This window comes from Psittacula echo (assembly GCF_963264785.1).
Source record: "Psittacula echo genome assembly, chromosome: 3".
NCBI lineage: Eukaryota > Metazoa > Chordata > Aves > Psittaciformes > Psittacidae > Psittacula > Psittacula echo.
The window spans coordinates 8,231,369-8,255,390 of record NC_137736.1 but is presented as its reverse complement, the minus strand read 5'-3'; the positions used below and the strand labels follow the sequence as shown (position 1 = coordinate 8,255,390).

The 24,022-nt window shown below is 43.9% G+C and overlaps 2 protein-coding genes across 2 annotated transcripts; both read right to left on the bottom strand.

Annotated features, from left to right (window-relative positions):
* Positions 1-231: 231 nt before the first annotated feature.
* Positions 232-8,045, bottom strand: LOC308219172 (3 beta-hydroxysteroid dehydrogenase/Delta 5-->4-isomerase-like; the record flags this gene model as incomplete). Its single annotated transcript, XM_080613774.1, has 3 exons — positions 232-1,038; positions 4,599-4,771; positions 7,892-8,045. 3 exons carry the CDS (start codon positions 8,043-8,045, stop codon positions 232-234), a joined length of 1,134 nt encoding a protein of 377 aa, XP_080469900.1.
* A 5,108-nt stretch (positions 8,046-13,153) lies between these two features.
* HAO2 (hydroxyacid oxidase 2) lies at positions 13,154-20,973 on the bottom strand (the record flags this gene model as incomplete). Its single annotated transcript, XM_080612206.1, has 7 exons — positions 13,154-13,209; positions 14,486-14,555; positions 16,244-16,402; positions 18,156-18,371; positions 18,744-19,027; positions 19,821-19,972; positions 20,843-20,973. 7 exons carry the CDS (start codon positions 20,971-20,973, stop codon positions 13,154-13,156), a joined length of 1,068 nt encoding a protein of 355 aa, XP_080468332.1.
* Between the last annotated feature and the right edge of the window lie 3,049 nt (positions 20,974-24,022).

The following is a 24,022-nucleotide window of genomic DNA, read 5'->3' as shown; positions in this document are numbered from 1 at the left end:
ATGTAGAAGTGGATATGGCCTGTGCAGTGAAGTCACCCTGGTCAGCCTGTACTCAACAAACAAATGAAAGATTCACTTCTATTTGCCATGGGTTGGGAGGGGAGATGAGGAGGCTGATACACAAAGTCTCCATTTAAACACTTTGAGTTATCTGCTGCTGCTGCTGTTCACCCAGCTCTCCTCTAGCTCAAGGCCCTACTTGTTTAGCCAGGTCTCAGCTCCTCCTAAGACTTAGGCAGCCTTGCTTTTCAAGTACAGCCTTCTCTGTGGGACCACAGAAGCAATCCACTGACCAGTGCTCTGCTTTGCCTCTTCCCACGTGTAGCGGGGCACGTAGCCAAAATCATTCCGTGCTTTTCTGTAAGAGAAGGTGAATGGGGTGTTCAGTAGAGTGACCAAGTGACGGTTGGTGGAGGGGATGTATCTGACAAAGGGCCGGAGCAAGAAGCTCACAATCTCCAGCAGCAGAGAGAAGTAATACAGCATTGTCAGAGGCATGGGGAGCTGGGGCTCAATCCCAAACCCCAGGTCCCTGGTCAGCTCGTAATTCAGATCTGCATAGCTCATATGAGGAGTATCATCCGAGATGTAGTAGAACTGCCCCCTGATGTGCTTGGCTTTCTGTGGGTCTTGCAGGGCTCTGGCTGCCTGCACGTGTGCCCAGGCGATATTTCCCACATACACGGGGTTCACCAGAGCCTCCTTCCTGGAGAAGCGCAGGTAGACATTTCTGTTCAACAGACACTTATCCAGATGACCTAGAAGAAATGGGCATCCTTCTCCAAAGATGTACATGGATCTCAGGGCACAGGTCATCAGTGTGCCACCATCTTTAAGCACCTGGCCATCTGCTTTCAACACAGAATCTTCTGCCAGTCTCTTACTCTGGGCATAAGGAAATTTTGACACACTCTCATAAGCTGTATCTTCATCACCATTGAAAATGGGGTCACCTTTGCAGTTGGGGCCTGTCACTTCTATAGTACTAGTATATATGAAGTGCTGGATGTTACAGCGGACACATGCCTCCAGCAGTAGCTGTGTACCTTCAAAAGAGAAACATGCAAGTCAGTCTAGAGCTCCGCAGGCTGGAAAAAGTGGGGGACTTAGGTCAGAAACTGCATCTCTGGCGTGAGCTTGGCTAGATCTCCCCTCTCTGCAGCTGGAGATCGGTTGGATTGGCTTGGCTTAAGGCAGAGAACCTTCAGAAGTTGTCTCCAAAATCAGCTTCACCCCATGCAAGTCTGTACACTATCTAATTGTGTTCAATGCAGGGCTTGAAGAGGGAGATCTTATGAACAATGCACAACACCATGCAATAAAAGAACATAAAGTGCAGTGAGCAAAGTGATGCTTGTGTACGTATGCCTCCTTTTTCAGCATATTCTGGCTCTTATTTGCAGTAGTACAGGATTTCTTACTTTTAAAATCCTATCACAATGCTTTCATCAAGGGGAGTAGAGGTAAACTGGCAAGTTCAGGGTCTTTCAAATAGCCAAGAGGGTTAAGCTAGGAGAGCACATTCAAGTGGATATAAATACTTAAATCAGTTGTGCTGGTTTAATTGCAAGTAAACTCTTCTCTTTTACTTCTGAGCTTTGAGGCACAAATTGCCTCATTTGTTGTGCATGGTGTAACAACAGAAATTATGTGTGAAAGGGCCAGTGACTTGGGAACAGAAGACACAGTGCAAAGACGTTTCAAAATGTCTTTGGCAAAGGAACATTAAACCCAAATGACTGATAAGATATCACAAGGGTGTGGCCTAACATCTAAGGGATAATATCAAACACTAGCAGTGAGGCATAGGAATGATCGAACAAGTCTGCTGAGTCTGTCACAACTCAAGGCAGAACTATGCAGAGCAGGCTAGTGTTGCTAGAGAGAATATAATGAATAAAAGGGGTTCAGAGGACCAAGGAATATTGGCAGCAAAACATGGACCCATTAATGAGTGAAAAATGCAAAGAATTATTGAATTGAATATTGTCAGGGCACCAAAATTATGTTTTCTAAGCTCAAAAGAGAAAAAGAAAGAGGTTTAAGAAATACCAAAGAAGCGCAAAGAAAAAAAGGTTACACAGCCAGGAATAAAATGTGAAGGAACCATGCAAGGAACTATGTTTAGGTGACACTCGAGCCAGGCTCATCTGGAACAGTAATTAACAAAATATATTATTTTAAAAACTAATAGCTCAATTCTTGCTATCAATGCTGTTTAGAACATGAGGGCAAGTAATAAAGTGCAGAAGGGTTAGATAAAATCAAATGAAGCAAACATAAAATTATCTTAACAGTTGGTATCTGTTCAAGATCCAGTTCACCCAAATAAAATGTGGTTTATTTGCAGCCCAAAGTTGTACGTGAAAAATGAAAAGATTCTTACAGTAATGAGAATTTGAGTATCTTTCATATATTCACACGTAATGAAGTAAATCTGCCATGGAGCAGGTCTCCAAGTGTTGTTTGCACACGAAGCCCTTCTGGATGGGGTTCTGATTCACACAGGCTACTTTTGTTTGGATTATATTCAATTATTTTCTTAATTCCCTTCCAACCTAAAATTTCACTCCCCTTCTACAGAGCTATTTTTGTGCTGAGGCCACACACGTGTGTGACGTGTGAGGCAGAGCAAAGCCCTGCATCACAACGAGTTGCGTTTGTTTGCTTCTGTTCTGGGTTGTGAATATTGACAGCTGATTTCTTGACATATTTGTGTTATAAAAGTTCTGTTTTCTAGGAGAACCAAAACACGTTTGCTGCAAGTCTATGTAGTATATACTGTCTTGGCTGGTCAGAAAGCCAGAAAAACATCAGAATGGAAATGGAGGCCAAGAGGGAAGAGGACAGCAGTGTTTACTGATTGATCTTCGGGTCAGTTGGCTCTAGGAGCAGGTCTGGTGTGGGCTTTGGTTCTACCAAGTGTTATCAGCTAACCCTCACAGGCCCAGTGGGCTTTACTTCATCCACAGGTACACTGTTTGGGGAGATCTGAAGGGTTTATGCAAACCTCAATACTTTGTGCTTAAGCCTAGACCTGCCAAAAGAAATGATGGAGCACACTCAAACTCTCTAGCTCTGACTCTAGCTCAGAGTTAGAGAGCTTTCTGCTTTAGGGACATTTTAATATTTGTCTAGGTTTATGTTGTGGTTTTTGTTTCCCCCCATAGGTTCAGGCAACACATTCTGCTGTGAAAGCCAGATTGTAGCAGGAGTATGTTCATAAAGAAAGAGTTTCACAAGTCCTCTTTCTGAACTACCATGCCAGTATATGTATTTGTCATAGTACCCAATGCACAGGTTTACAGGAACTCACCTTTCTGCTCTTCCTTCCTGGCAGGGAGCTAAGAAGCTGCCTGCTGGGCTCTAATTTGTGGTGACTGACAGTTTGAAGCTTTGACTGAGCAGAAATGAAAGGGTCTGGAAGCTGAATGTACAGCCAGGAGAAAACAGCCAAAGTGCCAACCTACTGTTTTCAAGGTGCATAGAATCATAGAATAGTTAAGGTTGGAAAGGACCTTAAGATCATCTAGTTCCAACCCCACAACTCAACTACAAAGAACGCTCCCTTGCTATGAACGCTGGTGAGTAGCCAGTATTTGTTAATGTGATGCCTGTAGGGGTATGTTCCTTATTTTTCTGTGAAGAAGCCCTGTATCAATGGCAGAGAGGAACAAAGAACCAGGAAAACTACTCACAGAAGTAAGAACGTTGTCCTCAGGTCTTCACCAAGGAACTGAAGCAGTACAGCCAGGGAGGTGAGTGTGCATGCAGGTTAGGCAGCACCAGTTCATTGAAAGGCACAGAGGGTTTTGGGATCACAGGGAGTGAGATGAAGTTGTTCTTTTAGGACATTTAAATTTCTTGGCAGCTGATGCCACACTGCCTAGACAAAAGCTTTCGCCTTCATCTGAGCTGATGAGGAACAGGGGTTCCTTGGTAGAAATGGAGGTCCCATCACTGGCTGAGAAGTTACTGAAACCCCTCCCTCACACAGCTTTGAGTTTGGTGGGGGATATTTAATGATAAGACCAAGGTGGGAGAGCAGCTGCTTCTCTGAACTGCATTCATGCACACACAGACATAATGGTAAAGGGGAGGAAGAAAAAGGGTAGGATGCAGAGAGCCACAGGGGGTGGGATGTTAGCAACACAAGGTTGCTGTAATTGCAGCCAAAGCCTGCAGTGTTTGTAGCAACTGATAAATATACACAGGCAGTATGCTTCATGAGGAGGGAGAATAAGAACTGGTTTCTCGGATATGTACTGAGATTTCAGAAGGTTAATTGCTTCCAGAAAGGTCCACTGAGCATGGTATTGTGGCTATCCCCACTGAAGGCAGATCTGTGCAGATGTCAGGATGGGCATATGTGAGTGCTGACTAGAGTAAATGATCCTGCAGTAGAAGACCAGTGCACACTGGGTGTGGAGAGGTCTACAGCTCTGTAGGGCTGCACAAAGGCATGCTTTTCACTCGCAGGTATGGCTGTGCAAGATGTACCCAGGTAATCTGGCTCAGAAAACCAGGCCGGGTGCTCCCTTTCCTGAGCAGATGAGGATCAGGACACAGTAGACACGGCTGTGGGAAAGCTGTTTCACTTGCTTACCTGTCACATTGACTTCCCAGAGCAGCTGCTTCTCTACGAGGCCCAAGGTGTCAATGATGGAAGCCGTGTGGATGACAAGGGAGATGCCCTGACAGGCACGGTGCAGGAGCATCACATCCCGAATGTCCCCTTCCAGGATTTTCACCTCAGTCTTACCCTGGAACTCTGCAAAGGCAGCAGAAAACAAAGCAAAAGGCCTCCCAAGCATCCTCAGAAGAGCACTGAAGGGAGTGGATATTTTAAAGCTAGCTAAACAGAAGGCATTTTCCAGTGCTATATTATTCAGTGCTAACTACAGTGCTTTAGAAGTGTATGCTGAATTACCTACCATATTTTTGGAGCCAATATTCACCATGGTTCTTTCTCTTTTGTTGTTGTTTAGAAGAAAACCCTTTCCCACTGCTATCAAGGGCCTGGAGCGTCCTTCAGGTGTGACTGTTCTAAAGTTCACAGCAGGGATAGCTTCGCTTGTGTCTGTTCTGGTGACTGGCTCTTTATAGAAGTGATAATCCAAGTATACCAAAGAGCCACACATTGCATTCTCCTGTCTTCAAGGTGATAAATGATCTCTCTCCTCCCACAGCATGTGTGCACAGAGCTGTGTTCACACCTATTTTCTGCCCCTTGACCTTGCCCATATTGCAGCTCCTTTAATACATTACTTTCAGTTCTGACACATCTTTTTTATGTATCTTGGCCAGGATTTACTGTGCCTCTTCTAAATCCAGCTCTGGCTTCATTTCGATGTCTGGGCTGGGCGGTCATGTTTAGCATGCACATCTTTCTGGTCCGAAGCTGAACTCTCAAGGCTGTTCTCCTGAGCTACCTCAACCCTGGCTTGCTTCAATTCCTGCTTTAGAAGCCCTCCCAGGAGCCAGTGTGTGTGATCCTGGTGGAGCTCTAGGTCTCAGAGCCATCCTTTCCTAAGTTTTGCTGGGCAGAAGCATCCTTTAATACGGCCCAGAACTGCATTAACAAAACTGAGGCAGCAGAGGATGACCTCCTGGAGGCGATGCTGCTCTTCTGGCCCGTCTTTCGACTGGCTGCAGCTGTGAGGACTTTCTCAGCATGTCCTTCAGGAGGTGGTGCCATTACAGCAAGCGCTCTGGCCAGCCCCTGCTGTGCCTGCACTGGAGGGCTCCCCAGGAAGCGGCTGCAGCAAAGGGGCATCCTCTGTCTTCTCCCAGCACAACCAAATGCCCGTTTTAGAACCCGATTCATTTATGCAGCTTTTAGCCTCAGCCCTTACTGAAACCATCTTAGTGCTGTGTCACCAGCTCCAGAGCAGGCAGGATTTCATCCCATGTCTTTAATGGAGAAGAGAGACAGCTGCTGGGATCTGGAACCGAGCAGAGTAGCTTTTACAATGGTTTTATCCCATGATCTCTGTAGCGTGATAGAATGTAATCCTGTATTAATTTAACAATTATTCTGAGGCAATAGGCTCAAGGGTCTATTTTTTTAATCACAGTTGGTCTGATATGTAAAATCTGTGAAACATTTACAAAACTGTTCCTAAATCTAGAGTTACTGCCCGGCACGGTCACCCGGTCACTGCCACGTGCTCCCTTATGTTCTTTCATTTTACAGAGTGCATTCATTTCCTAGGGCTCTGTTTCCAGAAGCTTTACACTGACCTCTACTTGCATGGATGCAAAAGAGTCAGATTATGGGGCTAGGCTTTTTGTTAAGCACCTGGCAGTTAGATTTGCTCTAATAAACATTGATCTTTGTACAGCCCTTAGGCTGATGTTCTCCATGAGTAAGGCTTTGCAGGTTGCAATAATCCAAAGGACTGACATACATAGTTTTCACAATGTAAATGCTCACATGTGGCCCCTTCAGAGTTGCCACTGTGCCTAGGCAGGAGTTAGAAAAATGGAGTTTCTGTACATGCAGATCAAATCTTTCAGGAAAAATATAAAAGAGATACATCTCTTCTAAAGCTCATTAGATGCATAGTTGGTATCAGTCACCAGAAATCTGGTATCTAGCTGCTTTGTGCCTTGTTTGGGGTTTCAATTTAAGTTGTGTGTGATATGAGGTAGGAAAGCTGCTCCTCCATTCCACTTCAGCCAGCAGAAGTTGTCATGCTAAGTACATTATGGGCCTGATTCACTTTACCAGCATCAGCTACCTGTCAGGAATCAGCAGATTGATCTTGTTTTGCTCCGGGGAAAAGGAAAGCTGCAGGTGATCTTGGAAGCAGGGGGAGGAAAGAAGAAATGATGGACAGACAGGGGTTTCAGACTGAGATGAACAGCAGAGAGAAACTTGATTTCCATCTGCACAAACCATTGCCCAGGGATCAGAAGAAGCATGTGTGTGTGGGAGATACAAAATGAATTCAACTCAGGTCTCTATCTCTGCCTACAGTGATTATGAAGAAGTACCCACTGGGAAAGCTGCTTCTACTTCACCAATGGTTTCTGTGCTCTCTGAGCCATAAGCAATGTTCCCTGCTTTCTGTGGGATAATTTTTGCTTGGAAATGCAATGATTATTCAGTAAGATTCAGTGTCCTGTTGTGAGCAGTGCCTGACTCAGCGGCCAGTCCAGTCAGACTATTTGCCCTAAACTGTCTTTCTCTTTTCTGTGTGTTGTTTAAAGTTCAAGCAAACAGCAATGGCTTGTGGGACTTAGCTTAAGTTTCTTAGTGCTGTTTTACAGAGGTCCTAACAGCCATGGGGTAGATGGTGGGGAAAGGCACTCCTCATGAGAGACCTTCACCTCCTTGGTTAACTGGATGGTTCATTCAAATGCTCTACTTTGTGTATTCATAGGAGAAAATTACAAATTGCATCCTATTTTCATTTCTAAAGGGTAAAGCAATTTATTGGTTTGTTTGGCCTAAGCAAGCTACTGGCTGTTCTACTGCTACTCTGCCTTTCTGTTTTGAATACAGTGATAAAGGCAAATGAACGTCTGAAACTGAGTGAAAAGCCATGAGGAAGATTCCCAAAGAAGGAACTTTCTAGCAGCAAAAGTCCTGGGAAAAAGACCCATATTCCTTCTCCTCTACTTTCTTTCCCCTTTGGAGCAGTACTGGGTTAGCAGTGCAAAACCACTCAATGCTCAAGCATCAATCAATCTATAAATGTCTGTTTCTGAAAAATGTTTTATGCCTGATTGCTGGTGCGAGAGGAAGGGATAAAGCAAGACTTCCTTGAAATAAAACCTCTACCTGCAAAAACTGGTTTGGATGAGAGGCAAAGACTTCCAGGCATTCACATGAGACAACAGCACATACACCCACAACACACAGTCCTTAAGAGAGGAGACTTACTTCCAAATTCCCTGAGCGCTTCCTCGCTAAAGGCTTTGTCCAGCAGTCGGATCTCAGCCAGCGCCTCCTCTTCTTCCAGCAGCAAGCGCACAATCCTCTGGCCAAGAAATCCTCCTGCTCCTGTCACCAGGCAGCTTACCCCAGCCAGGGACATTGCTCTGGGCTGCTCCTCGGAGGCAAACTGGCTGCGTCTTGAGCTTCCACCAGCCGGTTCCCCTCCTGCCTGAGGAAATGAACACACAACATCAACCTGGAGTCTTTACAGATCAAAGGCTGTTATCAAAAGGAGAGACTCCTGGAAAACAAACGTTCGTGCCTGCATTAAACAGCAGTTCTTAAAGCATGTCTTACTTTTGCTAGCTATTCCTATTCAGAAGTAGCCGACACACTTTTCCATGCAAAGAAAAAACTCTTTACAGACTATTACAAATTAAAGAAATAAACAAATCTGAAAATGTCCCCAATCAACTTCAATGCCAAACAAACCCCACTAAAGTCTGCTTCAATCCTTGGCTCCACCTCTCTAGAGCTCAAAAGCCTGTGGAGGAGACTTGCCTGTATTTATATGCTGCAGAGCACCACCTCGGTCATTTTGCTTCCCCTCTCTCTCACATTGCAAACGAATGTGGTGTTTCCACCTCCCCCTCTCGAAGAGGAGGAATGCAGCAAGGTCTTGTGTGCCTGGATCCTTGGAGGGTAAACCTCATGCTGATAATTCCCTGTATCTGCACTTGCTTGTGTAATACAGTGTTAATATGAGGGTAGAGGGCATTACAATTAAATGTAAATAGCAGGAGTAGATGTAAGGGTTTGAGGAGTGGACTCTGCTGCTGTACTTTTCTGGATACTGGGCTCCCTCATGACAGCATGGGTTTCTTACTTCCTCTGTACAAGCTCGAAAGCTAACCTCTGAGATTTTGTATTTGTTCAGGACACTTGAAGCATTCAAAGGCATGAAAAGGTCTGATGTACCACTAAAATTACACTAAAGCAGCGGGAAAAAAAGATTCCTTTCTGCAAAGTCTGATGTGAGGGCCCCTGGTTAAAGTAAGGCTGGGGCTGGCTGGCTGTGTCATTGCAGCCAACTGTGTTGTTACCTTTTACATCTCCAAAATATAGGGAAAATGCCCTGGAGTTTCTCCCTAGGGTTTCACTTCAGTTCTAGGAAAGCTGTTTTCTGGTGTGGGACCAGAGCAGGGCTTAGGTCTTAGCCTGAAGCTCCTAATACCTTCACTGCCTTCCTGGATCTTTGTGCACTGTCAGGACACGCTGTCTGGGGCTGTATTTCCTCTCCTCCTCACACAGGGTCAGGCAGACATCCCTACTGAAGCAGGATGATAAATCCATAGCTGCTTAAGCAAGAAGGGAGTTACAAAGAAGCCCAGAAATGCAACGACTGAGGCTGAAACTACTGGGAAGGGGATCACTGATCCCAGGCACAGCTGGAATGGATCTCTAAAAATGCTCTGCTTGCATTCATGTGAATAACTGCTAAACTCCCGTTTCTTTAATTCTGTCATGAATTTTGTTCCCTCATTAAAGAGAAAAACTATAGAGGCAGCACCCCCACATTGTTACTTTCTTAGAGCAAAACTGAGCCCACAAGTGACAGAAGAAAGCCAAACCATTTCTGTTGGAGAAGAGAAGCATTTTAGCTGACACAGACGGCAGAGTTGCGACAACTGTTTCAATCACAGAGTCCTTGAGAATCCTTCCCTTACCCCCACAAAGCTTTAAACAATTTGTTATCAGTGCTTCTTTCCTTGGCTTCCCTCAGTAAGAACCTTGACACTGTATGTTCTTATCAGAAACTGTTGCAAATCAATTGTGTGCAGTGTACGCATTTTGCAAGGGAAAATAACTGACCAAAGCCTGCTGCTGCAACCAATGTTCTCTGAAACAGGGCTTCCTTTTTACTGTTAGAAAGGGAACAAAATGCCTTAAAGAGGCGTTATAAAAACAGGCAATACAACATCGCCTCTTAGGATAGAAAATAGTCTCTTAAACCAAGCTTACTTATTAGAATGGCCAAGTTTAGCAGGAGTAGTGCTTCATAAAAGAATATGTGTGGAGACTTCAGAGCAGTCTTACAGTATCTGAAGGTGGCTACAAGGATGCTGGAGACGGACTCCTCATCAGGGAGTGTAGTGATAGGACAAGGGGTAATGGGTTTAAACTGAAACAGGGGAAGTTCAGGTTAGATGTAAGGAAGAAGTTCTTGACTGTGAGGGTGATGAGGTGCTGGAACAGGTTGCCTAGAAAAGTGGTAAATGCTCCATCCCTGGCAGTGTTCAAGGCCAGGTTGGACTGAGCCTTGGGTGACATGGTTTAGTGTAAGATGTCCCTGCCCATGGCAGGGAGGTTGGAACTGAATGATCTTAAGGTCCTTTCCAACCCTAACTATTCTATGATTCTATGAGTGCTACATTGGGGACTGTAGGGTGATTTAGTGCTGGTGTGCTTTTGTCCTCTTAGGCACTACTGGGCCAGGTGCCTGGCTTAGTTTGAGGGAATTTTATACATTGCTACATAGCAGCCTCCATTTGAACTGCTGCTTGTGGATGCCAGGGATCAGACAGCAGCAGTTTGCTCAGTTCCAGAGCAGACCTGCTGGTTCTTCCTGTGGCCTCACCTAAAGACAACATTTATACTCTCTGTTTCTTGTTGATGTTGCCCTGTGGGAATGCAGGGTGGTGTGACAGCTTCTCTGTGCTGCAAACAAGACTGTCTCTGGTGTTCCCTGAAGGGCGTAAAGGCAGATGCTGTACACCCCAAAATAGTGTCAACGAGCAACAAGACCAGAGTCCACCAGACTTCTGACCACTAGGAGCCATCATATACCTGTAAACTAAAGATGCCTACATGCCTGCAGCTCTAGGAAAGAGGTTGTACTTTGAGATATCAATTTGGTCAAGCAAAGCTTCTCCCCTTCATGGTGGGAGACACTGTTCCCTCCTGGAAACACTTTCTTCTCTCTTCTGGTTACACATTGACAAGAGACAAGAAGACTTAAATGATTAACTTTTGGACAGCTGTGCTGAATCAGACTCTGAATAAACACAACTTTGTAGAGTGGGGAGCAGTTTTAAGATACTTTAACCAAGGTATGAAGATAACCACCTTAAGAAACCTCAGTGTTTCTGTATATTCAAACCTGACAAAGAAAATACCTCCTATTCCAGTAATACCAAAATTCTTCCTCTAGAAAGGAGAAAGTGATTGTAAACTTTTGTTACATGATCTTCAAGATCAGAAAGCCTTGTTAGGATCCTTTGCTATATTAGACAGCACATGAATTGGGCAATCAACTAAAACCATTTAGTCTAATTTTCCCTTTAGCATTAGGCAGAGCTGTGTTTCCTCAACTGAAACTGATGAGTGAATTATGTATTTAAATGCTGTAGATATTTGCACCATATGCAAAAGCAAAATGCTTATATTTGGATCTACTTTTTAGATAAATGGACTGATTCCCTGGCCCTGCTACATCCTGCAGAGATGCTTGGGGGCAGCACGGTTTGATTAGTCCTTAAACTACATGTTTACGATCTCTTTGGGCACAGTTCTTTTGAAAGATTTGACCTTACTTGAATTTGTATTAGGGACATTCACAATAACCAAATACAGAAAGCAGGATGGGGGGCATGAGACTGGTACATGTCGGTTTAATCCAGACCATAGAAAACTTTCAGAGTCTTGGAAAAGCTGTAGGATGGCCTTGTTCAATATACTCTCAGCTGGTCAAACCCTGTGAGCTCTTCTTTTAAGTTCACTCACCAAATAGCTTTATTTTTCTCTCAGAAAATGCTTTTTGCAGCCTTTTCCACAGAGGGAAAGTACTGCTTCTGCAGCTTCATGGTAGCTGGCCATGGCAACACACCAGTACAGCAGGGTACAGATCTGATGGGTGGCTCTGATTTTATGATTCTGTGATGTCCTCCAACAATTTAGATTGAAAGGAGCCTCTGGAGGTCTCTGACCCAGTCTCTTCTCAAAGCAGCATCAGATCAGATGAGATTGCTCAGGCCCTTGACCAGTCAAGCTCTGAATATCACTAGGGATGAGTGTTCAAGAAACCCTCTGTTGCAGTGTCTGACCACCCTCATGCTGATTTTATTCCCACTAATTTCTAGCTGGAATTTTCCTCATTGCAACTTGTGCCCATTACCTTTTGGCCTTTTACTGCACACATCCAAGAAATTGGGCTGCATCTTTCCTGTTTCCTCTGACTCAGTAGTAAAAGACAGCGATGTGACACCCCCTCCCCTTGCCTTTAGCCTTCTCAGGACTGAGCACATCCAGCTGACTCAGTCTCTTGTACATCCTTGAAATCCATCAGTGTGTGCAATGTAGTGTGATTCCTGAGTCTTATCTGCTGGGCTGTCAGTCTGCCAGCAAGGATTGTTATTACTGGAGCAGAGGAAAGGCCTCAATGTGAAGGCCTTTGAAAGATCACTGCAGACACTCTTATCTCTTTGAGAAATTCAGGTCTAAACAGAGTAAACCAATAGGGCTCAATCTTCTGTCTCATTAAGGCAAATTGAAAGCAGGGCTTCTACAGAAGGTCACTTCTTGACAACGTGGCTCCTCCGGCACATGGCAGGGAAGTGGGCACTGAGGCATCTGCCAGTGACAAAGTGGGCTGTGACACTGTGAGCTGCCTCTTTCCCTGAGTGGTACTCTGCCACAGGCCATGGCTTGCCCTCAGAACCTCACCTAAAGAGAGCTTTATTATTTGGCCCAGGATGCACATGTCCAGTTCTGTAGCAGCTCCCCATTGGTAGTGATCCCTGTGGCATCATACTCGCACAAACCTGGCCATCAGAATCTTCCCTGCCCCTTCCTCCCAGGGGCATGCAGAATAAGCCATGTGTACAGGCATTGGAATACATGCTGATCTGAAAGGGGAGAAGGGACTAGGAGGATATTTTACATCAAGGGACTTAATTTTCCATGTCTGGCTACTACAGCAGAGCTTGGGAGTTAGGCTCAATACAAGTAATGCCACAAAGCATCTGGTTTAAAGAAAATGTATTAAAGCAAGCAACGATTACTCAAGGTGTTGAGGAACTCATTGATCTCAGTAAAAGCAGAGACGAGCCCTTGCAACATGGAGCCTTTCCTAATCTCCTAAGAAGTTTTCTGCAGGCGTTATCCGATAGTTTTTGCACATTCAATGTCTGCACCTCCTTTTTCTCTCTTCAGTCTGGTTGGGACCCCAGCGTGAGGTGCCTCTGTTTGGTGGGCATTGCAGGAGGCCCTTCACAGCTTTGAGAACTGAACTAGGTGTCGACCAATCTCCGAGATGCTGGCACAGCCTGAAACAGAGAAAGGAAACATGTTGGTGAAAGAGAAAGGTCTGTGGGTGGAACTTGGAAGGCCCCCACTCCAGTCTTGTATGAGCCATTTGGGGATGGGTTGGTACTTCAATAGCTCCTTCAGCAGAGCCCTACTCCTCAATGGCATCGTCAGCCTTGAGCTTAGGCATTGGGCTTGCCACACAACAGGAGTATGAAACGTGAAATAAAAAGGCTCCTTATAACAAGCTGAGCAGGAAGCTATCTGATCCATCCAGAAGTGAAAGGTAAACAGAGGAGACACAGGGATTGTTCTGTGTCAAGCGACCAGAGGTAGAGATTTGCCATTTCAGTTGGTAAATTTCTGGGTGGAATTTCACAGCACTGCCAAAAAGGTCCCAGCCTGCTACTCTTGCAGAGTTCGGTGCCCTTTGCATTTCAGGAAGTGTGAAAGAATCTGGAAAAAAAGCCCCAAACTTGTAGGAATCTTTATAGTTGAAAGAGTAACCTGAAAAACCAGCTTGTTAAGAAATACTCACTGGGATTTCAGTTCCAGTCTCCCAGTCAACATTTCTATCCACTTGAGTTCAGGGTTGCTAGAGCACAAAAATCTTTAAAACATGACCTGAAGTGGGATAAGATCCTTTGCTGATGTCTGAATACTTCTGCACTGGATCTGCACATTGTACTTGTTCATGTATGAAACTGGAGTTTGTACTAGGCTGTGTAAATTTGCTGTTCAGTGAGGGGGTCAGATGTCACAGGTACAGGTAGGAGCAGAAAGTGGGAAATGCAGAATGAGGAACAACAGTAAAAGCTTGGAGAGATACAGAGGATTTTAAAGGATGTATGATGGAGAGATTAGAACCTGCACCAACAGACCATGTTCTCTAATACATAGAGAAAAAAATTGCATCTATTTTTTCTGAATTTTTCATGCAGGAAGAAAATTGGTTGCATTTTACCCTGGTAAACATTAAATTAAATACTCAAAAACATATGCTGCAATTACCAGAAGAACAGAAATTCCACATTTTGCTCAACTCTAGTTAGCAGTTTTGCATCTCCTTAGTTGGGGTAAGAAAGCGGCTTGAACTTTCTCCTTGCAAGCTTCATTGCTAGAACACCTGAAATGCCAAATGGTTTCACAGGAAGCAAAGAATCACCTTAAATATAGCAACTAGAACCAGCACAGCTCACATGGATTCCCTTTTTGTGTCCCATCCATCAGATTTGAGATGGCTGGCATGCAGAAACCTCTGTACCAGCAATTACAAGCAACCTGCCAAATGCTTACCAGCTAAAGCCATTGACAAGCGAAACTCATCCTGCAAAATCCGCAGCACATCTTGAAGCCCCTCTTCGCCCTGCTCCAACAGAGAAAGCAATCAGGGTAAAAGGAGCATTGGCACAGAGCAATGCAGTAGGATGCTTGCTCTGTGAGAGCTGGGACAGTCCTTTCAGTCCATGCCAATTCCAGTCTCTCATACAGATGAATGATTAAAATGGTATGATGGATGTGTTCAGTTTCTCCCAGATTAATTTAGATGTTCTTCCTCTCATGGCAGGGGGGTTGGAACTGGATGCTCTTAAGGTCCTTTCCAACCCAAACCATTCTGAGATTCTAAGATTCTATGAACAGGGAAAGAAAACAAAGCTGGTTTTCATTGCTGATACTTTCTAGCTTTTTTTTTTGTTTGGTGTTTTTTTCTTAGGTTTCAGTTAACCCCCACCAATGGGATTGTTTTAAAATGTCAAGACTTCTAATGCTGACAGTAATGAGAGTTTTAAATATGGAACAGCTTAAAAAACTTCAATTTACTCAAACACCAGACTGAATCTTTAAAAAGAGTACACTCTGTGTTTTCCTCTGAGCAAGTGACACCAAGAAGCTCAAAATCCTATAAAATGATTTTGATCTTACTATAAAAGACCGGGGCATTCTTTCTTTTGTCTTTTTTTTTCCTTAATTTTTATTTTCATTTCTTGCAATAAAGAATGCTTTGGCTGCAGCCAATGTCAGTGCTCGCTCATGCCCTTCTGCTCTTGCATGCTGGGTAATGCCACTGAGATAGGATGTGTTGCAATGTTTAGGATATTCTACTCCATGGATGAACTCAAAAACCCATTTCCTTCCTGTATGCACTGTAGAAAAAGGCAGGCAACTCACAGCAACATCCTTTTCATGTCAGGCCCTTTTTCTCTGCTGGCAACAGAACGGTGCTGCCAACTCCTCCATGTTTCTCAGAAGATTTAGGTGATTTCTTGCTCAAAGCATAGCTACTGGAACCCACAGCAATCGCAGCACTGGACAGGAGTCTCATTTAAAAGACAGGAAATATTTCTAGGCCATAAAAATAAGTATTTCTTTTCTTTTAGATAAAAGCTTGAAAGCTCCAATCAAGGAGCTGAAAAGGAAAAATGCAGCAAAGCCAACAACTGGTATAATTACATTTTAATATTAATTATATTATGTTAACCATCTGCATCAGAGGCCTAATTTGTGACTCTGGATCATAGAAAGATGATGTCAAGAAGAGCAAAGCTTGAGTAGTGGCTCAGGCACCTACAGGACATGATTGTGCTTGGTCTTGTTCAAAATGTTACAGACATCAGTGAGATGGAGTTCGGGATGGATTTCTCAACATGGCTGTGAAACTGCTGTATTAAAACCATAGATTGTTTCCAAGTAAGCTGACAGCAAATAAAATTGTCAGACTGATCTATGTAGCAAATAAGCCTGCCTCTAATTTTCTGAAGCACTGATGGTCCTAAGACTTACAGTATTTTAGCACCAAACTACAACCCCAAGGAAGTCCCACAGAACAGTGTTATCAGCGTCAAAATCATGTGTAAAACTGTAAAATTCAGTGGTATTTTTAAAGCACAGAGAATGCGTGGGTTTGACTCAATTTGATGTGTTTCCACTTAAAATTCAGCAAAACAAAACAAAAGAGTAGATCCTTCACTGCTGAAAACTATATGACTTTAAAATAACAACAGGGTGTTGGAGAGTATGAGAAGTAGACATACAAAATCAAAGCTCCTTACTCACCTTGTAAGCCAAACCCCATAAAGCTGGTCTTCCAATAAAGACGCATTTTGCTCCCAGTGCCAGTGCTTTCAATACATCACTTCCTTTTCGTATTCCACCATCTAAATAGACTTCGATTTTTCCTTGTACTGCATCCACAACCTCAACCAGAGCATCAATCTGCAAAGAAGCAGCCACTCTCATTTTGAGGTCAGCTTTTAATTCCAAGAGAAAGAGGACATATTCTGAAGAGGAATGCTGGGTAGCATACCTGCTTGAAATTAAATGTGCATTCACAAATAGCTTAGCACCAAAAGCTATAGAATAAAGTGCAGTTCCCTGTTCTGTTTGCCAGATAGTGAGTTTCATTTTCCAGTGCTTTGCTTATACTGATATTCTTTGCTAGCACTTCTGATGAGTGAAAAAACAACTTCTTCAGTTTTTTTCTGAAAGATTTAGAAAATAAATTTCTAAGGAAATAATGTTCATTAATATCTTACTTTCATTTGAGACAACGATGAATGATGCAAAAGTCTGTAAAAAAGGCTGATGTCAAACTTTACCCTGACACTTACATTTCAATCTAATCCTGGTAACCACATGTCAAAAGCCTCCTCAAACCCCCTAAAGCATCTATGAAGGATTTAGTTTGCTATGTGGTATGGTCAGTGTAACATTTCCTCCAGGTTGTCTCCTGATTCTCTAAGGATCCTTTTTTGTAGAGCACAATGCAATGCCAGGCTGGTAGTGCAGGGCAGTATCACGCAGAAATGGTAGCTCTGGTCCCAAAGGCAGTATAATCAGTGACAGAACATTGCACTAGACCTAAATAACTCCACAGCAAACCCTTTTCTGCAGTGTTAGATACTCTTCTGCCTTGTTTTCATCTTTGTTAATCAGAGCAGCTGTAACTAAGATTACTGGGTAGATTTTTTCAAACAGTCCTATTTTTTTTTTAGGATTTCAGATTGAAAACTTTCAGGCTGAAATTTTCCGGGAGCAACTCAGCAGGAGAAGGTACAATAGCGTTTGCTGCCAAGGTTGGTACCAGAGGAGTAGCACAGCTGAGCTACGTATGTACTGGTTTGTCTGTATATGTTAAGAAACTTCGAAGATAGAAGAGCACTTCAATGTGGATGCCATTTCCATTATTATGTCCTTAGCATTTAGATTAATGTATTTTTAATTCATTATTGTCAGTCTTCACATAGAATAAAAGAGAATTTCCTTGGACCTGTTTTTATTTGACAGAGGAATATAAAGAAAAGAAAGTCCGTAAGATACTATGCAAATAGAACTGTAAAATAAGAACAACTGAGAAGACTGACAGAAGACAAATTAAACCAGTGAAGCATGCATACGTCCAAACAAACCATGATTTCTTTGTACAGATTACTTTCTTCAGATAAGTTATTCTTTTTCTGGCTCATGAAAGTCAACAAATTCCCATTTAGACTTGAGTGTGTAAATACACAAGCAGACATCTCCCTCAATCTAGCTGCATTGTTTGTGTGTGTTTTGGCAGATGTGAATAACAAGAATACATTCTGCTCTCATTCGTACATTTTTGGTTCCAGAGCTTCATTTTATTTTTGCTGCAGTGCACAAAGAGTATTTATGCACTGCACCAGCTACTGAAGACATAGGCAAAAAACTATTACTAACTTAGACCATTAGTTTATCTGCAGCTGTGTGGGTTCAGTGCTGCTCACAGGACCCTCCCAAGAAGCTGAGAAAATACTTCAGTGGTAGCACATGCTAAAGCATGCATCTTGCCAGTTTAAAACTAAAGCACATCTGCACACATCCATAGCCACACAATGAACACACTAGTCCACCAAAAGCATAAAGACAAAAACAAGTGTAGAGATATCCACATTAGCACAGATGTGCATACAATAAACACTCATGGGACATCTGTTTTCTCACTTACAGTGGCAGGTCCTCCATCCAGTTGCCTTCCACCATGGTTGGACACAATAATTCCCTGAACCCCATGTCTCACTGCCAGCTCTGCATCTTCTTTCGTCAAGATGCCTTTGACGATGATGGGCAGGTGGGTCAGGCTCCGCAACCAGTAGATATCATTCCAGGTTACCGAAGGATCCAAGCTGTTGGGTGGCAGTCCGTACTCGGAACAGTCATCCCCCTACAGCCATAGGACAGAAGGAAACCTCATGAACTGTAGCAATACAGAGGCCCCTTAAAGTCTTTCCCTGCCATGAAACAGATTAATTAAACTTGCTAACAGACACGTTCACCAGCTCCAGAAAGCACATGTCTTCAGAAGAGAATAATTACAGTGGAGATGGAGATCAGTGTTTCTAAGGCAGCTGGCCTGGGATTTTGAAGCCAGAAGCCAGGCTGGCAGGAGGTCAAGCCAGGACGCTGGAGAACCAGAAAGGGAGAAGATACATCCTGGATACAGCAGATGCCAAAGCAGCAGTTATCTGGTGGGTTTTTTTGTCTCATGTGGTACACACCAGCACAGTGAATGAACGGACAGGCTCATTTTACAAACCTCAAAGGCTCCTTCCAAGTTCTTCAGTTTCATGTGGGGAGGAAGGCGGAAACCATTGCGGATATCATCACGTCTTTTGCCCGTGTAGGGCAGATCCGCGGTGAGGACAAGGCCCTGGAAGCCCAAGGCCTCTGCCTGTTGGACCAGCTGCTGGGAAACTGCCCTATTGCGGTGGATGTAGAGCTGGAACCACCGGATGCCGCCAGGGGCAGCTGCAGCGATCTCTTCCAATGTACAAGTGGAGTACGTGCTGGCAATGTAACAGGTATTCATCGCTGTGGCCGCTTTGGAAGGCATTGGAGAACAATCAGAACCAAAATTATTTGAACAGTCTTGCCAGATATCAGGTACAAAACTATGTCCTGCTTACAGAGACTAATTGGCAGTTATGCCCCCGGGGATTAAAAATGGCCATTTTACCATGCACTGTTGTAGGATCATGGTTGAGAAAGTGAGAAGGGATGTAAGCTACCAAGTGGTGCTTTCATTTTGCAACTGTTTATTTTTAAAGCATCAGCTTTATCTTTATGACTCTGTCCCTGTAGGAATGCATGTCAGAGGCACTCACTGGAGATGGAAACACATACAGGAAAAAAAACAAGCTAACATTTCTAGGGATCTGCCTCCAAATCTGCCACAGGAATTGGGAAGAGAGGTTATCCTTTCTCCAAGGCAGACACTGCTCTTAACCAGTAACAAGGAGTTTACAGGCTGAGTCCCATCCACCATGTTTACATGCTATCTAGAGCCCCCAGGACTAAGAACCTCATATTGCTCTTGATGTAAGTCAGAAATGTGTCCACTGCCTCTGCCTTAAGTTTGGAGCAGCCTCAACAGGGTGGATCTCACATTAGTGGTAGCTGGAGGATAAAAGCAATGTCTAAACAGCTTCCCATGCACTTGTGTCACCCAACCCAAGTGGGCCGTCCATGAAAAGGGGTGTCAGAAAGTGGAAAAGGAGTTTGCCCCTTCAAGCCTGCAGATTCTCTTCAGACACACTTCAAGTCATCCTAACAGCTTCTTGAAACATTTTCCAGAAACCCGTTTTTGCTACATGACAATGAAGCAGAAGAGTACCTCTGGCTGTGCTTTTCTCTCCATCAGGCCATGCTAGCTGATGGAAGCCAGTAGGGGCGATTCCTACAGGAAAGCTGATTTCAGTCCCCAAGAGCTTAGTCCTAATGTCCATCACGGATACATCTCGCAGCATACGTGGCCGGAAATGAATTCTGTAAAGCAAAAAAAAAAAAAAAAAAAAAATCCTTCAGGATAATGGCTGTTCAGTGGCATTTCTGAAGTTTCATGGAAACCAGGTCTTCATTTACCTGTTGCAATGCAGGAACCTGAGCCAACAGAGAAAACATCATATAACCTAGGCTCTTTGTCTTTTCTCCTTGCTTTTAGACATCAATTCAGCCAGTAGTTCAGCCTTCAGCCACTCTCACTTTTCGTTAGCCTCATACTCCTGCTTACTGGCCACAATACATCATCTTTGCATTTCCCACCTCAGCTCACTGGGTCTTGTTCTCCCACTCTCCATCTCACAGATTCCTTTGACTTGCAGCCCAGCCCAGGTCACAGCCAAGACTCAGGCCTTCCACCCCACTGTTCATATGTCTGTCCTCACTGTACATTGTGCTTGTTCTGACTGTCTGCAGCACATTCCCCAAATCCCATCCTGCTTGCAGGTAGGCTTCCTGCCGTTTGCCAGATGCTCCCCATTACACCTCTTTCTATTACAGCTATCCATCCCCTTTCCTGTCCTGCCATGCCATCTGATGCCATGCCACACCACACCACACCACACCACAACCACACCACACCACAACCACAACCACACCACACCATTCCATACCACACCATACCATACCACACCCTACTGTTTGTTTGTCTGAACCTCAGCATCCTTTACACCTCATACAACCTGTCATATTCAGCCTAGCATCAGAGTATACTCTGTATGTCATTCCAGTAAGTGCATTTTGCTTCAGGGCCACCTTAAAAGCACAAGGTGCTAGGTATTTTGCTTGTGAAGCCCTAACACTTGCACAAAACCATAGTTTTAAAGCTTCTAGTACAACATTTCCTCCTCACATTACCTTTTATATGCCAGGATGTTTTCATCGCGGGTGCTACAGTCATCTGCTCCAGCTGCAAAAAAATCCCAAGCAATCTTGGGTAAATGCTTTTTAGCATAAGCTTCAAAGTCTGAAAGACACACCATAGCCATTGCCGAGAGAGGCTCTGGAAACCTTAAAGAAAAGAGTAACATGGAGCAGAAGTTAGATTTTTCATCTCTCCTTCTCTCTTCCAGGGGCTCTAATGTCACTTAATGCAGACCTTGGACCCATTTGTCTCATAGAAAAGTTGCTGAGAGGTTGTCTCAATCTATCTAGCCGTGCATTCTCTCCCCTAGTATGAGGAAAACTTGCAGAGGTAGCCATAAGTCTAGGAAGAAGCTTGAATCTTTGTGACCCTCTTTATTCTGTCTATTTTAGGTCCTCTGCTATTTTAAGACGCAGCAATTCTGTAATTTTGTCATAAATTCCACCTTAAAACTAGCTGGGCCATTTGTTCCACTAATTCTCCCCAAAGGTTGTCCCAGAATATCCTTTGCTGGATTACCCCTTTGGATGGCTCCCTGACGGAACAACTTGTTATAGAGCACAGCGACTAAATTCAAGCTCATGAAATCTGGAAGCAAGTAAATACAGTGTCTGCATCTAGTCTGCTCCAGCATGAACACATTGTAAAAGTATGTCCAGACGCTGAGTGCAAGTCATTGTCAAGGCCAGCACTGTGGAAAAACAAAGCATCTTCATTTCTCTTTTGTAGCAAATATCTTCTGGGTGTTTGCATTACATACTGGAGCACTGATACATACTGAAAAAAGAGCATACAGAATTTGGACAAACTAGGAGAAAACACTGTCAAAAAGCAAATTCCACAACATGAAACATGATTCTAAAGTCCTCAGCCTCTCAGTGAACAGAAGTGGCATTGAGTGACCCACACGTCCAAATAAACCAATATAAATGCTTCCTAGCAAATGCCTGCACCTCGATGCTTTTGAATGAGGCAGGCCCAAAAACTATGCAAATGAATGTTTTGGCCAACCATGCCTGTGTGTGAGGCAACATGTACAAAGCACGGACAAAATCAATTTACTAAATTGCTTGTTGCAATGACTTCCACAGCTAGGATTAAAATGGGCATTGTGTAGAGTGTCTAGAAACATGTCGTTTTAAACCAGTGTGGTTTGGTTGAACCTCTTAAAAATGTCCAGGAAGAAGTAAATATCCGAGATTTCAGGATTAGCCTCCCACCTCTGATTAGCAGGGGTTGCAAGGGAACCAGAACCCTTTCTATGTGTCCAGCATTGTGCACTTCTGGCACAGAACACGTGTTATGTACACAGATCCAACCTGTCAAACTGCAGACATGGGTATGTCTCGCTGACTGAGGTCTCTTTGTATATACTTGAAAATAAGGCTTCTTGATTCTCAGCTAGGAAAGAGCCCAAAAAGAGGGACTGTCTGGAAGATGAAGAAATGTGACTCTCTTCGGTATTGTTTTGTCTCCTCCGACAGGCATTAGGTAGTAGGTGATAAAAATATCCCAAACTCTCTCTGTATGCCTTCAAGACATCAAGCACTGCTGATAGCACAAGTCTTTGTATATCATGCATCATGATATACCATAAACCACATATCACGACTTCTGCTGTTCCAACTGTTAGGAAGGTCAAAGCTGGCAATCAGAAAAAGATAAACCAAGTCCTCCCATGGCAAATAAATGGGAAATTTAAAGAACCCAGGCCCAGACCTCATCGTCTCCCAATTCAGATCTAAGCTCAGACTTACTTTGGGTTTCAGGGAGAGCTGCAGGTGGTGAGATCCTCTCCTTCAAGTTCACCTGCAAACAGGATGTAGAGGAGCTCTTTTCACTGAGTAGCTGCTGTTTTTAACAGAGTCAATAAGCAACCACCAGAGATTAAAGCTCAACCCTGCAGTCAACTTTGTACTGTTTGTATAACACTGGCTTTGTTTTGCTATCAGGTGATTAAAAACTCCTTCAAAAAACATGCATAGCCTTGTCAGCAGCACTGGAGTTGTGCTCCTTAGCAGTGGCTGAAGACTGCGTGTTCCTTTAGGGGAGCAGCAGGATTTCAGTGGTTTTTATTGCATCTCTACACTGTTGGTAACTTGCTGCTGAATGTGTTACAAATCCCACCAAAATGATGATCCACAGACAGTGTGAGTTGCTACAGCCCACAGCTACAGAGCCTTGAATCTTTACCACCGTGTGTGAAGGAGGCGTTTTTCTTCCTACAGTATATGAGCAAGTGAAGCACCCTCTTGTCTTCTGCCATTTTTGAAGGACTATGAGTGCTCTCATGATCCAGTTTCTCTCCCACTGAGCTTGCAGATTCCCTCCTTTGGCTCCCCAACCAGTCAGCTCCCAGCAGAGCCACCCCTCTTCTCCCTTTCCTTTGCTTGGAGCTGGTGAGACTTCTCTTAGCTTCTCTCCTTCTCTCCTGCTAAGCATTACAAATCGCGACTAAGGTGCCAACAGATTTATGGCATTGACTTAAATTTGCAAGATATGAAAAGCAAACACTGGACAGTTTTATTTGACCTTTGTTTTTCTTAGTTTTTAGGGTTCATGTTTTCAAATTTTCCATGACAGCTTGAAACTTTGATTTTTAATAATGGACAATGAAGGTATTTTTCTCATAAACATATGATACCAGGTGCAGAGGGTGAGGCAGGAACTCCTGAAAACATTCCCTAAGTCTTACGAGGATTGTTGCTTTCCCCACCCAAGCTGGGCAAGCAAGTGAGCCAAAGGACTGGGAAACAGCTAGAAGCTGAACAGAGCTGCAGCCTCAGGACCTTGTGTCCAAGAGACTGATCTGATCCAGGACTGCAGAAATCCTAGGTCACTGACACCTATTCTTCTGTTGGGTGTATTCATGAGGCTCTACCCAAACTGTGCCAGGCATGACTATTGCTTTTGAAACTCTTCAAACTTCAGCCTTCAGGGCTCATGCTGTCCATCAGCACTGTGAAGCCTGATTCTGGCATCTAGCTATGGATACGGGTGTCATGCAGAAGACAAGGTGACACATTGCTGGAGTGCCAATGAGTTCCTTGGCTCGCTTTGCCTCCCGTGATGCAAACAGCCTTCGAGTCACCTCTGAAGAGAAGAGCAAAGTCTCATCTCTGACGAGAAGAGCAAAGTCTCACACAAGGAAGCGCATCCCTGGGAAGGGAAGG